Source organism: Leucopleurus acutus, assembly GCF_964270905.1.
Source record: "Leucopleurus acutus genome assembly, chromosome: 11".
Classification (NCBI taxonomy): Eukaryota; Metazoa; Chordata; class Mammalia; order Artiodactyla; family Delphinidae; genus Leucopleurus; species Leucopleurus acutus.
Genome location: NC_139152.1, coordinates 7028356 through 7044981, shown reverse-complemented (window position 1 = coordinate 7044981; position 16626 = coordinate 7028356). Strand labels below are relative to the sequence as shown.

The 16626-nt window shown below is 56.0% G+C and overlaps 1 protein-coding gene across 1 annotated transcript; it reads left to right on the top strand.

The window, feature by feature from the left end:
• Positions 1-231: 231 nt before the first annotated feature.
• On the top strand, positions 232-7586 carry ACRBP (acrosin binding protein; the record flags this gene model as incomplete). The annotated part of the gene is made up of 10 exons (XM_082849326.1): positions 232-274; positions 483-701; positions 903-997; positions 1465-1582; positions 2259-2643; positions 3093-3225; positions 5162-5341; positions 5448-5615; positions 6639-6722; positions 7283-7586. 10 exons carry the CDS (start codon positions 232-234, stop codon positions 7403-7405), a joined length of 1548 nt encoding a protein of 515 aa, XP_082705452.1. The 3' UTR covers positions 7406-7586.
• Positions 7587-16626: the final 9040 nt, after the last annotated feature.

Here is a 16626-nt window from a genome sequence, read left to right as displayed (position 1 = left end):
TCCTGCCCTCCTTGTCCTCTCGTGTTGGAGCGTGACACGCGGGGACCCGCACCCGCCCTCCGACCGAGCCCGGCCAAACGTCCGTTTCCCCGTCCCCCACCCCCCGCGTGGCCCGCCCCGCCCTTTGTGACGTCGGCGGCCTCGCACCCGCGGCCCCCGCCCGCCGGCTAGCCCTGGCTCGGCCCGTTAGAGGCCGCTCGGTCCCGGGAACACGGGCGACCGTCCGGGGCCATGAGGCAGCTCGCCGCCGCCTCCCTTCTCTCACTCCTGAGGGGTGAGCGCGCGTCCGCCCCCGGAGCCCTCCCTGCACCGTCTCTGAACCGCCTTCCCCTGGGCCGGCCGCTTCCAGCCCCTCCCCCCGCCCCAGCCCTCTCGCCCTCGCCCGCGGGCTCGGCGGCCAGACACCCCGGTCCCCGTGTGCACGGGCCGGCTCGCCCGGTGTCGGAGTTGGGTCCATCCGTGCTCTGTTTCCCGCCCCGCAGTGCTGCTCCTGCCTCCGGCACCGGCCCCCGCCCAGGATACCCTCTCGACCTCCACTCCGGGCAGCCCCCTCTCTCCCACCGAGTATGAGCGCTTCTTTGCGCTGCTGACCCCAACCTGGAAGGCAGAGACCACCTGCCGGCTCCGCGCAACCCACGGCTGCCGGAACCCCACCCTCGTCCAGCTGGACCAGTATGAAAACCACGGCCTGGTGCCGGAAGGTGAGGGCCCGCCTCGAGGGCCAGACCTGTGCTCGCTGGACCCGGGGCGAGGGGGTGGCTGTCGCCTCACACTGAGCCCGCGCGCTGGGCTCTCCAGACCCCGGGAGCCCACCGCCCCGTCCCGCCCCCTCCCAGAGGGCGTGCCCCCTCCCAGAGGGCGTCCCCCTGGTGTGTTCACTTCCGCCGCACGCCCTTCCCCAGGCGCTGTCTGCTCCGACCTCCCTCATGCCTCCCGGTTTGAGTCCTTCTGCCAGTTTACTCAGTACCGTTGCTCCAACCACGTCTACTACGCCAAGGTGAGGCCGGGACAGAGGTTGGATCTGGTGTCAAGGATCAAGGGACAGGTGGTGGCAGTGGCTCCAAGCCAGCCTTAGGTCCTCCCTACCTGCCACTTTGCCATCATTTACCCAGATTATACGTGCATACAGTCTCACCTTGGGCATTCAGACTGTCAGAACAGTCCTGTTACTGCAAGAAAAGTAGGGAAGAGGGATGGGAGGAGGCAGAGATAAGCCCTTCCAGCAGGTCAGTGATGTCATTCAAGTCAAATGCAAAAGACTGAAGGCAGGAGTGTGGGCCAGACGGGAGTCTGATCTTGCAGGGGACCTTTCTCAGGTCTAGAGAGTTCCACCGGGGGCCATGTGCCCTCATTCCCGCCCAGGAACTGTGAGAGAGGAGACCCGAGGGACAGGGACGGAGGATAAGCAGGAGTAGAAGTCCGCCCTTTGGGAAAGGCGTTCCCACTTTGCTTCTCTCCTTGCAGCGGGTCGGGTGCTCCCAGCCAGTCTCAATCCTCTCACCAAACACTCTCAAGAAGGTGGACACTTCCCCTGAAGTGCCGCTCACGACGATGACCTCCCCCAAGTCCTCCCACATCACAGGTGAGACCCTCCCAGCCCCTGGGAGACTCCCAGCCTCTCCTCCCACGAGTCCCAGAGCCCAGGGTTTAAGGCATCAGTGGGAGGGACGTGGGGAGATGAGCCAGTGGAGGTGGCCATGGGCAGCTGTTTACGTAAGGGAGAGCCTGCTTTTTCTGAATACAAGTTAGGGCTTTCCTGTCCCAGGATGTTTTCTGACATTACGTACATCTCTGCCCTGAACCGATGTTCCCTAGCTTCCCAAAACCTTCCTACATTAAGAAGTGCTCTGGGACTTTTCCCAGCTAAAATCTTCACTCTAGAAAGGATTGGTTGCTAGGTATTCAGAATACTGGTGTTTCCTAAGTGAGGGGGACAAAAGGTGGTATTTGAGGTGGCTTAGGGGAGAGGACCACTTGTAAGGGAGGTGGAAAGGGGACCGGTGACGCTGCCTCCACTGTCGCCCTGGTAATGTTCTTTTATTTTGATATTTGTATTTTCTTCTGTGTTTTTTATGCTCAACTGAATGAATATGTGCAATTTGCGCTGCCTTTCTCTGCCTTTGTGTTTATGTATGTGTTTGTTTATGTGTTTTTGTCTGCGTTTATGTGTGTCCCTCTGCGAACAAAGACATGGGGGGTCAGAAACCTGACCATCCCTTTCCCTTCTCTCTCTTGGTCCCTCCCAAACCCTGCTGCAGCCACAGAACAACAGGCCTTCCAGCCCTGGCCCGAGAGGCTTAACAGCAGCGTGGAGGAGCTGCTACAATCCTCCCTGTCCCTGGGCGGCCAGGATCAAGGGCAGGAGCGGGAGGGACAAGAGGAGGAGTGGGAGGAAGGACAGGGCACAAAGCAGGCGCTGGAGGTGACGTCTGGGTTGCAGGCAGACCCGGAGCCCAAGACCCAGTCTGAATTTGTAACTTCCAACCCTTTCTCCTTCACTCCCCGAGTGCGGGAAGTGGAGTCTACTCCCATGACGATGGAGAACATCCAAGAGGTCATCCGATCCGTGCAGGAAATGGATGAAATGAATGAAATGAATGATGTATATGAGGAGAATATCTGGAAAGCCCAGAGCGCCGGCAGGTACAGGAAGTTCTGTCTGCCCCACCGGCCCTACCTTCCCCGCTGTCTTTGGGAATGAGAAGCCCCCTTTGCCAGCTTCGGCCTCCAGACCCATTCACATCTGCCTGGGCTTCAGGTGCACCTAGCCGCTGCCTGCCTCGCCTGCTGTGTGGCCGTCATGGGCTTAAGCACTGCCCTAGACGTCCGTCTCTACATGAAGTAGTGGGGTGCGCCCTGAACCTAGAGCTACCAGACTTGGGTTCTGGGGTTGTCTCTGACCCTGATGAGCACTGCAACTTCTACTTCTCCTTTCTGGATCTCAGTTCCTCATTTGTAAAAGGAGGCAGTTGGCCTGGAGGCTTCCGGGGCCCCATCCAGCATGCTAAATGTGTGTGACTAGGACTAGACGCTAAGGGGAGGGGAAGAGAGTGGGTGGGCTTTCTGCCCCAGCCGGTGCCGTCTTCTTGCAGTCTCCTGCAGCTGCCTCACGTGGAGGCCTTGCTGGCACTGTGCTACTCGATTGTGGAGAACACCTGTGTCATAACCCCTACAGCCAAGGCCTGGCAGCACTTGGAGGATGAGATCCTCGGTTTCGGGAAGTCGGTATGCCCACCATGCTGTTTAATGGCTCCATGCTCACCGGGCATCCTCTGGGCCTCAGGAGCGGTTAATGGGCGGGGCTACATAAAGCCCGAGGCATCATTGGAGATTCTCTCCAAGTGAGAATCCCTTCTTTGGAAGGGTATCTCCAGCTCCCCTTAAAGGAGGAGGTCACAGGACGGAGTCTGGAATCCATTTCAGTCCAGAATTCATGCTGTGGCGGCGCCTCGTTGGGTTTGAGTCATCTCCTGAGCCAGTTCACCACCGGCAGGACTTGGCTTTACCTTAGATGTAGCTCTTCTTTCCAGAGGGATCATAGAACCGTTTCCAGGGATCTGTAGAGAGATCCCAGCCTCGACGTGTCCTCAGCACCCAGCAGGTCCTATTCCCAGGAAACAGGGCTTTCAAAAAGTGCAAGTTAGCAAATGTTTGTTGAGAGCTGGTATGCCACCCATTCATCTGTTTGTTCAAATATTGATCGGGCTAGGTATTTGAGATGTTAGCAACTCTGTCCTAGGTATTTTAGCAATGAGTACAACAGATCCCATTCCCTCTCCTCCTGGAGTCCGGTGGGAGAGACAGACGTGGAAACGGAGAACGGTGTGGCAGGATCAATGCATGACGGACAAGCACAAAGTGCAGAGAGCAGATGGAGAGCACAAACGTCGCGTTGGGCTGGATCGGAGAATTGCCTCTTGGAGGAACTGATGTGTAAACTGAGACCCGGAGCTAAAAGAAGTTAACCAGGCAAAAGAAGGGGTTGGTAGAGGTTCCTGCTAGAGGGGTTAGTATCAATTTGTGCAAAGTCTCTGAGGCAAGAAAGAGAAGAAATTCCACGTGGAACCAAAAAAAAAAACGAACACACTGCTGTTCTCGGCCCGCAGGGAGCAGGGATTCAGTAGCGTTACAAAAGGAGTGTGGTAGGTGCTGGAGAGAGAGTTCTTCTGGGTCTTTTTGTTTTTGTTTTGGAGTGTAGGAAGTTCAGGAGTGGTGGAGGGCTCACTGGATTTTTAGAGTCAAAGAGGTAATAAGGGTCATGATGTGAATAATCCCGAATGGCAGTCTGAAGCATTTGTATTTAATTTGGTAAGAAAAGAGAATTCAGTCATGATTTGGGGTCAGGGACATGATGATGCGTCCCCCGTGTGCTGTTAGGAGGAGCAAGGAAGGCGACGTAAGAGATTTTGTGACTGTGACACGCTGACGGGTTGGACTGGCGATGCTGCAGGGCGAGATCCTCCTTCCTCCTGGAAGGCTGGGGAGACTTGCTCAGGGCAGAGAGCCCCACCGGGCTCCACATACAAAATGTCATCCAAGAACTTGGAGGTTCTGAGCCTAGGTGCTCGGGCAGAGGACAGGTTTTGGAGTTGGAAGCACCAGGACCAGTGCCTCAGCTCCACACACACTAGACGTGGGTTTGAGCAGTTGACCCAGCCCCACGGAGCCTCGGCTTCCTCGTCAGGCACACAACGGAGGCCTGCTTAGTACCTATGCTAGTAGAAGCTTCCTGTGGAGACCCAAGGAGATGACGGTACTTAGCGCCATGGTGCGCAGCACTGTGCCGACTCTTTGTGAATGTTAGCGTTATCATTAGCGGAGAGGAAGGGAGGGTTATGGGTCTTTTTCAGACGGGCTAAGTTACATGTCTGTCAGGCACTTGGCCGTGGAGATTTGGAGCTCAGGAAAGAGATCAGAAGTGATGGTAAAGGTTTGGGTGTCACCAGCAGGGAGATGAATATTACCTGTGCGTAGATAAATAATCCAGGAAAAGGGTGAAGAAACAGAGAGCCGACGGGAGGTCCTTGAGGACCCTTGGGGAGGGGGGCAGGGAAAAGCCACAGGAGCTTCTGGAAAAGACTTAATGCGGAGACATTCTGCGGAGCGGCTCTGGAGGGCGGAAGCGGGGGAGCCTCAGTCCCCCAGCCGCGCTCCTCCTCAGGTCTGTGACAGCCTTGGGCGGCGCCACGTGGCTACATGTGCCCTCTGTGAGTTCTGCTCCCTCAAGCTGGAGCAGTGCCGCTCGGAGGCCAGCCTGCAGCGGCAGCAGTGTGACAGCTCCCACAAGACGCCCTTCGTCAGCCCCCTGCTCGCGTCCCAGAGCATGTCCGTCGGCACCCAGGTACCGAGGAGGGTGGCCTGCAGCGGCCGGGGGCCTCAGGCCCCAGGCAGGATGGGGCAGCAGGGGGGCCAGGACGCCCACCTCTCCCCTGTGCCCCGTGCCACAGGTAGGGACCCTAAAATCGGGCCGCTTTTACGCGCTGGATTTGTACGGCGGGCTGCGCATGGACTTCTGGTGTGCCCGGCTGGCCACCAAGGGCTGCGAAGACAATCGAGTCGCCAGCTGGCTCCAGACTGAGTTCCTCAGCTTCCAGGATGGGGACTTCCCCACCAAGGTCAGCGCCTTCCCCAAAGCTCAGCCCCACCCTGCTCACCCCGGTTCCCTCTGGTCCCCTGCTCTGGGGAACCCTAGGATGTGGAGGGGGGCTTGGGCCCCTGGCCTCACTGAGCCTCCTGCCTCTCCCCAGTAGACCCTCCAGACCCCCAAGAGAGCAGGATTGCGCTTAGCAAAGGCGTAGAAACCTGGAGGGCCGGGCGGGCACAGGCCATGGGGGCATGAGACAGGTCTGGTCCCAGCTCTGCCAGTTACCTGCAGGGGGTGGGGTGGGGGACTTCATCTCTGCCCCAAACGGCTGCTGACGGTGACCCAGTGCTTCCCTGCCTAAGTCTGGAGGCTCCTTCCCAAATCTTCTAGTGCTTTCCCTCTCAATGGGATCAACTTTGCTCCCCGCCTCCGGAGTTACCTCCCCCCACGGAACTAGCTGCCGTAGCTGAGAGCCCGGCCCCTCCCTTCTGTGGTTTAGCAGGAAAAATCAAGACCAGGAAAAGCAGAGGCAGCTTAAGAGAGGGCTCTTATCTGAGCCGAGAGGTCTCCGCCCAGCTCTTCTCCCTGGGCCCCTAGATCTGGAAGGGGTCTCGGACTGCCTCAGCTGCTCCCCTGGATTTATAGATGGGCAGGCGAGGTTCACAGAGGGAAGTGACTGGCCCAGGGTCATACATTAGAGGCACTTCTGACCTCTTCCGCACTGAACAGTCCCTAGGAAGCTCCCTGAGATGGGACCGCTGCTTGGGCCCCTTCCCGCATATGGGCCCTCAGTGCCCCTTCCCTGGCCCTCGTCGCTCGGCTGCTTTCCCAGCTAGGTGACCAGCAGGGCACCCCCTTCTCAGCTCCAGCTCCTGGCTTCTTCCCAGCAACTGAACCATGGCTGAGGGTGGGACGGGAAGGGCAGAGGGGACACCCCAGGTGCAGAGGGTCTGGTTCTGTGCCCTGGTCCTGCCATCGTGGGCGCACTCTGCAGGGCTGGTGTCTGTGAGGCTTCTGATGTCTTCCCACCTCCCATCCCCCGCTCCTGGCTTAGATTTGTGACACAGAATACGTGCAGTACCCGAACTATTGTGCCTTCAAAAGCCAGCAGTGCATGATGAGAAACCGGAACCGGAAGGTGAGCCCCTCCCTCTGCCGCCGCCCCCCGCCCCCCCCGCCCCTGCTGCCTCCCATCAGCCCCACGGGCTGGTCCGTTCTGGGCCCCCCGTGGCGTCCGAGCATCAGGGGTGTGGAGACTGGGTGCATCTCCGGGCAGAGCCTCCTCCGTGGAGCTCTGTCCCCACTCCTCCCGCCTTGGGGTGAGCAGCTCTCCCAGGCCCCCAGGCAGAGGGTTCCAGGAGGGAGGGAGGCAGCAGAGCAGGGGCCCTGTGGATGCGCCAGGAGGGACGAACCCCCAGCCGGGTTGGGCCTGAGAGGCTGAGGCCTCAGTCTTGGCTCTTGCTGTTACTCACCAAGTCGTCTGAGCCAAGTCACTTCCTCTCCAGCCTCAGGCTCCTCATTTCTGAAAGGGGGAGTCGGGCTACGTGGTGTGCCTCCCCGCTTTAAAAACCCACATCTGAGTTTCCTCCTTCCCTCTGCTCCCTGTGCCTACGCCCGCCCACCTCCTGTTCTTGAATTTCCGACACCTCGGGCTCCTGGCTTTCCTAGCTGGACCACGTGCACCCAATCCCCGTGCAGGTGTCCCGCATGAGATGTCTGCAGAATGAGACGTACACCGTCCTGACCCCGGCCAAGAGCGAGGACCTCGTGCTTCGATGGAGCCAGGAGTTTAGCACCTTGACTCTCGGCCAAGCCGGCTGAGCTGGACTGTGCCCTCTCCCCACCCACTTTCCACACCCTCCATTGCTCTCAGACCCCAGGTTGTCTCTTACTTGGCCCAGACTCAACGTTTCCCTTGGGTTGGGGCAGCCGTCCCGGAGAGGTCTGCGATGGGAGCTCCACCTCCCTTAAAGATGTCTTTACATAAAATGTTTATTTTCAACCTGTGTGGGCTGTTTTGGTTCTGACCCCCTCGTTGGCCCTGCCCCGGGGGAGTCAACCCTCCAACCCCTGGATCCATCTGCAGGCGAGGGAACCATGGGGATGGTACTCAGGGAAGCAGCCCTCTGCCAAGAGGAGAAGCCCTGAGAAATCAGAGTTGGATTGAAGAAGGTCACAGCCGGTGGGTGTCTTGGGGACCATGTGGGCCCTGAGGCCGTGGGTGTCTCCATTTCTGAAGCCCTGATCCCATGATCTCAGATGTGAATGTAGGACTGTCCCTCTGGAGGACAAGCTGAATGAGATTGTGTCCAGGGGGACCAATCCCAGACAGTAGGGTAGGACTTGCTCTTTATAGGAGGAAGGAAACAACTGGGCTGGAGCTCAGGAAACCTTTGCTGTGACGTCCAGTCATGGGCCCGACGGCCTGAATGTGGGGAGGAGCTGCATCTGGAAGCATCGGCCTTTAATAACCTGGGATCTCCCCAGACGTGTTCGGAGGACACACGTGTGGGGAGCTATACAGCGTTTAAAAGAAAGCATTTATTATGGAAAAGCTCAAACACGCACACGTAGAGAATAGTGTAAGGCACTCCCATGCACCCTTCACCCAGCTTCAATTACCAACACGCAGTCAACCTCTTAAAGGCATGTCAAAGGCTCTGAGAAGCGCTGAAACAGAGAAACCTGTTCGACTTAGTGTTTCCCATACTCGTTCGACCGCACTGTCCTTTTTCACCTACCACTCAAAGCTTGTTTTCGAGTACTGAGCGCAGACAACCTGCCCAGCCCTACTGATCCGGAAGACAAGGGGCTCAGCCCAGGGTTCAGAGACTAGGGGCTGCCACCCCACACACAGAGGGAGGTAAAAACCACATGTGGCAAGAACGAAACCACCTGCCGGAACCCAGAAGAGACGGAGACAGCCAGGGGGAACTGCCGAGGACAGCGGGAGGCTGGGGGTTAGTCATCTGGCATCTGTGGGTGGGTGTGCCAGTTAGGCTTCCGGGAAACTGCAGGGAGTGTGCGAGCCATGGGTGGGTGGGTGGGTGGGGGGCATTACTGGGGGAGAGTCGGGGCTGCGTTAAGTGTCATGATCTGCTGGGGTTTCTTCTCTGGCCGGTCCGTGGAGGCCACTGAGGGCACTGCTTCCTCCTCTCTCTCTCTCCCTGCCCTGCCCGGGGTTGGGTGCGTGCAGGGAGCTGGGATCTGCCGAGAGCTGCTGAGGTGTGTGTGTGTCCCACCCACCGGGAACAAGTCCTACCAGCCCAGCCCGGCCCAGAGCAGGCAGGAGCCGGCGTGGAGCAGCGGCTGAGCCACCGCGGCGAGCACAGGTATGGGGGCGTCCCAGCTGCGGTTGAACCTCACAGGGGCACGTGGGGCAGCACCCCTTCTTTAGAAACGGGAGACATGGGTGGGGATGGAGGTGAGAGGGGGCCCTGGGCCCTGGGAAACCTTTTTGAATGAAGAATTCAAAAGGATGGCCTCAGACAGGCAGACCTCAGACAAGAGGGTGATGCCCCCTAGGCCTGAAGCACCAACGCACCCTGGGGCCCGTATGCCTGGGGGCTGCGTCTGCCCCTTCACCCGTCAGGCCCCCGCTGTCACGCTGAACCCCGGATCCCAGGCCACTGGGGAGGGAGGGCCCTCTGGGGATGGTTTCCAGCCCTTTCCCACTCTCAGATGAGACAACCCCTGACCCTCTCACCCCAGGGCTGGACCTCTGCTGGTGACAATGAACTGATCTGATTAAACTCCACAGGCGGGTTCAAGGCACAGATCTGCTCTCACAGTTATCCTTCCCAGCGAACCAAAGTGTTCTAGTGGTGCCTTAGAGAGATACTGCCTTCACCCAGTGCGTTTTCTTTACAAGAAGATTAGGGACTTCCCTGGCGGTCCAGTGGTTAGGACTCCGCGCTTCCACTGCAGGGGGTGTGGGTTTGATCCCTGGTTGGGGAACTAGGATCCCGCATGCTGTGCAGCGCGGCCAAAAAAATATATATAAAAGATAAAAAATAAAGTGTTGGTAAAATTAGTTTAAAAAAAAAGAAAAGAAATAGAGGATTAGACCAGCTGTCTCCCATGTTCCTACAGCTATGGTAGAATGTGGCCCATGGGTGTCATGAAGTGGATAAAATTTCAGATACTGACCATGGGGTTGGGGGGGTGATATTGGAGGGCGGGTGAGGCCTTCTGATACCTCTGCCTCACACCACTGAGGGCAGCTGCCCACCTGTTCCTGGGTCTATGGGGGCCTCTCTGATGGGAAGGGGCCCTCCCATCAGGTCACATCTGCAGTCCCTTCAGGATGAGCTGAAGTTGTCGCCAAAGGGGAGATGGCAGCAAGGCTTGAGGAGGAAGCAGAAACTCATTCGACCCGCAAGCCTCACCTCCTGGCCACCCAGAGACCCCAGAGCCCAGCTGTGCCTCTGTCTGATGCCCCCAGCGTGTACCCCTGCAACACGGAAGCCTTGCGTGCCCAGGCCCGCGGGGAAGGGGGCAGCAGAGGCGTGAGGGCTACGTGTGGAGCACACTCAGTGCTGCCCGAGGTCAGGGTGAGGTCCATGAAGCCAAAGGCTCCAGGAGGTTTCTCTGAGGCAGCGGGACCCAGCCAGGCCCCAAAGCAAGGACCACCCAGAGCACAGGGCTGCGGAGGGTGGCTTGAGCCCATCTGAGTCTTGACTGGGACTACGTTTCCTGTGTTTTTCAGCTCTTGACAGCAGGGTGGAGAAATGTCTGCAGGTGGGGAGGTGACAGCCATGCACTGGGGAGACTTAAGTATGGAGCTGTAGGTCGCCTTTGCTTTCTGCCTTTTCCTAGAAAAAATTTCGGGAGGGATGAGATGAGAATACCCAGGGATGGTGCTGGAAAGGCAGGAAGAGAGGCTCAGGTGGGGAAGGGTGGGGAGAGGCTGGAGCAGGAATCTGGGCTGGAGAAAGCTGGAGCAGGCTGGATCAGGGAGGAAGGAGGATGGAAGCAGCGGGGGAGAACGTGGCCCCGAGGGCAGGAGGAAGCCATCCACTCAGCCCGGTGACCTGGTACTATCTCCACCCCACAGGCTCTCCAGACCCAGGACAAGCTGATGGGCAGGATTCATGTGTACCCAGAGCAGCCCTGGGACAGAGCTTTTCACAAAGCCTTGAGACTTCTTGAAGCTGCCGCTGAAGGCTCAGCACAGTTTGGATCTGTTTGGGGAGTCTGAACCTACAGGCGTTACACAGTTACCAGCGTCTGCTGATAAAGGGCGCATCTTCCCGTGGCTGCCGAGGTGTAGCGGCAGAGGAAGTGGGCTCAGCCAGCACCGCTCAGGTCGCAGGTCAGGGAGCGCGCGCCGTGCGGGGGAGGTGGAGGGTGGACACGCTCCCTGGCGCCTGGCCACCAGAACCTAAAAGAAGGTGGGAGCTATTCCAGAGCTGGTCTTCTGGGTCAAGGAGGGTGAGGATTGACATTCCCACTTTCCAAACTTCTGAAGGATGTGGATTCCTGAGGAGAGGAGGTGGGGAGTAGGGGGGCAGGAAGCACATGGAGAGGGTGGCAGACAGGAGGAAGCTGTACAGAGATGGGGTGCCTCTCTCCCCTCCCTTTCTGTCCCAGATCACCCATCCCTTTCTGTTCCGCTCCCCTCTGCATCCCTGGTCAGGCGCCGGAAGGGTGGACACCACGGGCCAGCTGTGTGGAGGAGAGGAAGGGAAAGATCATGATGTAGCCTCCTGGCCACTTTTATCCTCCATTCTCACTTCCTGCCAGGGCAGAAAATAGCCCTGCCCCTGTGACTTATCTCAGCAAAGAATAGTGCCCAGCCCAGCTCAGAGGGCAATGGGACAGGTCCCAGAGGCCCCGAGGACATAAGGAACCTGGGCCCCGGGTGTGCAGGTGGGAAGCTGAAGGACAGAGAAGCAGCGTGGAGGAAGGTGGCCGCGCACCATCTGGCGTGTGCATGGTGTCGGGGGCTGGGATGTGGGCGGGGCCGTCCCCAGGGCCTCTCTTTGCCTCTCAGTGCCTTGGGGCCGGAATCTGTTTGTGCACATCTGCATGCGTGTGTGTGCTCCTGAAGCTGCCCGTCTGTCTGTCCGGCTAAGGATAATGTCCCTAGGCGGGGACGGTGTCTGCTTTCCTCCCCTGGCTCGGCTGTCTGTGCCTCCATGCGTGCACACGTGTGTTACAGGCTGTGGATACACGTTGATTCGTATGTTACTAGGGATCTTGTGTGCACATCCCTCAGTGTACCCTTACCTGCGTGTGGCCTTGCACGCGCCCGTGTGTGTGTGTGTGTGTGTGTAGTGGTGTGCTCACATGACCTCCGGGCGTGCTGAGGTTACGGAGCCAGCGTGGGCCTCCACCCTTCTCCCTGGTGAAATGAAATCCCAGTGTCTCTGCTTTTCTGGGGCACCTGCTGCCTCTTTGCTTTCCGTCTCCCGCACCCCCAACCTGACCTCTTGCTCAAGGCAGGATTGAGGAGAGTGCCGTGCCACTCCTCCCCCACATCTAGAGCCCTCTTTCCACTTCTTGTTTGCCTCCTTTTTGGCAGTTTTTCCCATCTTTGCCATCTGGCCTGGCACTGTGCCCATTCAGCTCCACTGATGGGGAGCCCTCGGGAAGCAAGCGGATCGGGTGGGGACCAGGGCAGGGGCCTGGCAGCTCTCAACAGCTTGGGCCATTCTGTGTGAGTCTGTGGGAAAGGGGTGGCTTTTTGACAACTGAACTCAAGGGCTTCTCCGCTTTGGAATGGAGTAAGGCGAGAGCATCGCCATCTGCTTTCCTGAAGGATTCCTAACTCTCTACCTTTTAGCAGCAGCTCACCTAATACATTTTGGCCTCTTTAACCTTGCAACTTTGTTGACGAAAGACTTGGGATTCTTGGAAAATAATTTTCCATTCACTCAGTGTCTAGGATGTGCCTCCTAGTCGTAGGGAGCTATGGGTGCTCCAAGTACTGCTTAAGAATGATCAAACGTGGGCTTCCCTGGTGGCGCAGTGGTTGGGAGTCCGCCTGCCGAGGCAGGGGACACAGGTTCGTGCCCCGGTCCGGGAAGATCCCACATGCCGCGGAGCGGCTGGGCCCCTGAGCCATGGCCGCTGAGCCTGCACGTCCGAAGCCTATGCTCTGCAACGGGAGAGGCCACAGCAGTGAGAGGCCCGCGTACCGCAAAAAAAAAAAAAAAAAGAATGATAAAATGTTACTGTGATTGTAGCTGTAAACTGTTATTGAAGTTTTAATGCAAGCTGTTTCCAAACGAGCTTTTCAAAAGGGACATGCCTTTCTCTGAGTTATACATGCGGACAAGATAGTCAGGAATGTGATAAGAAGTGGTTGGACTGATGCAAGAAATATTATAACAGGATTACAGGCTGGGCGGACATGGGGGGAGGGGGCAGATTTCCTGAAAGGCAGCCAATGAATATCACAAGGGCCTGCTAGGTAGAGAGACTGAAGTGTGAGTGAGCCTGGGAAGAAAGCTGTGGAAGGTGTGGTCTGCACCCCAGGACCCTACTGTCTGGCTGGGGAAATGGGACAAAAACACACGTCATGACCTAAGGAGTTCAAAGCAGCAAACTGTTTCTGTAGGTAAGGGGAAATCATCAGGGCGTATTTGTGTGTGTGTGAAAGAGAGATGAGTCTGTGTTGCCAGTGTTTGAAGTGGGAGAAAGAAGGAAGTGGGTTATTAAAAAGTATATGTTTCAACTGGACAAAAGAGGAAGTAAAACGATTCACCTATGGGCACAGATTTGATATAAGCAGCTGTAAAAGTTAGGTGCTCTGTGCGGCATCCAGCCGCATACCCACCCACCCACTCTTATTGGAAGCAGCTTTTTGGACTTTGGAGCCCGGATGTCCTGGATTTGAGGCCTGACTTCACTCCTCACTGACTGAGCTCTTAAGGAAAAATCAGGAGAAACTCCTACCTCAAAGGGCTGTTGGAAGGATTAGAGCTCGTGCGTGTAAAACACCCTGCGAGATGGTGAGGGATCAGTAAATGGTAGCCATTATTTTTGACCCAACATTTATGGAGGGAGGGCTGGGACTACAGAGATGAGTAAGTCACAGCCCCCAGGCCCTCCCTCAAGGAGCTCCCAGGCGGGCGGGAGAGGCAGACCAAGAACAGCCGATTATAGCACAGGTGGGAACAGCTGACCTGTGGCCAAAGTGCTGGGAAAGCTCCAGTGAGGGGACTCGCCTGGTGGGAAGGGAGGGAGTCAGGAAAGGCATCATGGGGTCCTGAGAAATGATTGAGTTTGCCAGTTGGAGGATGGGAGAAAGGGCATTCCCAGTTGCAGAAACAGCACGTGCACAGACAGAGCCCTGAAGATGTAAGGTATGTGCAGAATTATCACTAGTTTGGCGTGACTGGAGCAAAGGAGCATGGGAGGTGGGCACGTTTCAGGAAGAGAGCCTGGCGTTACTTGCTTTTCAGCACGTTTAAGACCCATCTAGCATTATTTTCATTGATGAAATTGGTATTTTGCAGACAAAGTGTTTCCTTATTTCCTTCAACTGTTGTACTATGCTTCTTACAAGTCTTAAACTGCTGGAGTCAGAGTCATGGTTGGAGGGAGAACAGACAAACGAACAAAAAAACCCTAGAAAACTTGTTATACTCATGTTTATAACTTGGTTCCATGTAAAGATTTAAGTGGTTCCTTTTGAAGGGAGTATGTTCCGTATCTTGGGATAATCGCTCAGGGTCTTCGGATAACTTCTCTCCCTAAGATGGCCCATGGAAGCCCATGATCATTAACATTATTCACAATAGTCAAAAGATGGAAAAACCCAAGTAACCATCAGCAGATGAATGGGAGAACAAAATGTGGTGTATATATATAGGAATGTATTATTCAGCCATAAAAAGACTGTAATTCTGATACAAACTACCTCATGGATGGACCTTGAAAACTTTAAGCTAAGTGAAATAAGCCAGACACAAAAGGACAGATATATGAGTCCGCTCAGATGAGGTGTCTAGAATAGGTAAATTCAGAGAGACACAAAGTAGAATAGAGGTTGCCAGGGGCTGGAGGGAGAGGGGATGGGCAGTTATTGGGTAATGGGTATAGAGTTGTTGTTTGGGATGATGAAAAAGTTCTGGAAATAGTGGCGATGGTAACACAACATTGCGATTGTACTTAATGTCACTGAATTGTACCCTTAAAGATGGTTAAAATGGTAATTTTTAAGTTATGTATATTTTACAACACGATGGCACCTGGGGGTCGCAATGCAGGGGTGGCTGCTGTGGCCTTATGGCATTAAGGAAGGTGGAATCCTAAGACCAAGTCCTGTCTTCTAACTCCTCCGCCTCTGACCACATCCTTCCTCTGGCAGCTTTTGCCTGGGGATGGCAGCGGCTGTGGTCTGCTCTCTCCAGTAGCCTCATCAGCACGCACGGTACTTCCCTGTCTCACTGCCACCCTCTCTGGGCCCCCTTCGAGCCCTTAGGACGAAACCATTATCTGCCCCCATCACGGAATCCCAACTAGGAAGCACCCGAGTCAGACTCTCCAGGGGAGCACCTGGAAAAGTTCAACCCACGGGGCCGTCCCCTGCCTGGAAGGACTGTGCTGGTGTGTGCGATCAGCCTACGGCAGCGGTCCCCAACCTTTTTGGCACCAGGGACCGGTTTCGTGGAAGATGATTTTTCCAGGGACGGGGTGGGGGGATGGTTTCGGGATGATTCAAGAGCATTACATTTATTGTGCACTTTATTTCTATTATTATTACATTGTAATATGTAATGAAATAATTATACAACCCACCAAAATGCAGACAGGAGGCAGAGCTCAGGTGGTAATGTGAGCAATGGGGAGCGGCTGTAAATACAGATGAAGTTTCGCTCGCTCACCTCCTGCTGTGTGGCCCGGGGGTTGGTGACCCCTGGCCTAAGGGACCCCCATTATATTACTGTCCCCATTTTACAGATGAGGAAACTTAGGGAGGTCAAACAATCCAGCTGAACCAGGTCGCTCTGACCACAAACCCAGCCCACACAGGAGCAGTCGTGGAGATGAGCCTGGGATTTTGTCCTGTACCTGGGAGTTTGAACTTTATTCTTTAGATAATGGGGAGTCAGTGGAACGGGCTGGTGCCAGGGGAGGGGCTCCACAGTACTTCTCACCACCTAACATAATACCTCTTTACATGGACTTTATTATCTGTCTCCCTTCAATGGAAGGGAACATAGGTGGGGGCAAGGCCTTTGTTTTGTCCACTGCTGTGAACATGCCTGGAACCTTCTAAAGTCTCAGTAAGCATTTGTATGGACTTCCCTGGTGGTCCAGTGCTTAAGACTCCGGGCTTCCACTCCAGGGTGCACAGGCTAGATCCCTGGTCGGGGAACTAAGATTCCACATCCTGCATGCCGCGAGGCCAAAATGATAATAATGATAATAATTAAAAAAATAAAATCCTGGTAAGCATTTGTAGAAGAAAGAAAGGAAGCAAGGGAGAGATATTAGTAGATAATAACAGTAAGCAAAGCACTTTAAATATATCATCTCGTTGAATCTAACGACCTCGTGAAGTAGGGGCCCCTCTCCTTTTTTTTTTTTTTTTTTTCCAGGTAAGGAAAATGAGGGGCAGAGAGATTAAGTCACTTTTCTGAGGACAAAAGCCCAGATTTAAACCTAGGCAGGCCTGACTCTAGAGCCTGGGCATTTAGCACTGTGCCAAAGAGCGGGCTGCAGAAAGCTGTTCTGGCCAGAAGGACGGTGGAGGAAAGATGTGAGGCTGAGAAAAGGCCCAAGAGGCTGGCAGGTTCAGCTATATGACATTTGTGTCTTCAGCCCTTCCTTGCACAGTCTTGACTTCTGCCTTCCCTCCTATGCCAGGTCTCCACTGAGGCCGATGAAGCTCTGACCAAGGGCATCTGATCCTCCGCAGCTGTCGGCCCTGCAGCCACAGCCACAAGTCTATGCCCGGCCCCAGCTTGCTCTGGGACTCTGTGCAGCCTCCAGGCCCCCCGCCGTGGAGACTGGAGATGAACGCGAAGCCAGCACGCGGGTGCGCCCCCTGATGCCCCCGGCCTAGCTCCTCCTCGCCCTTTGGCACG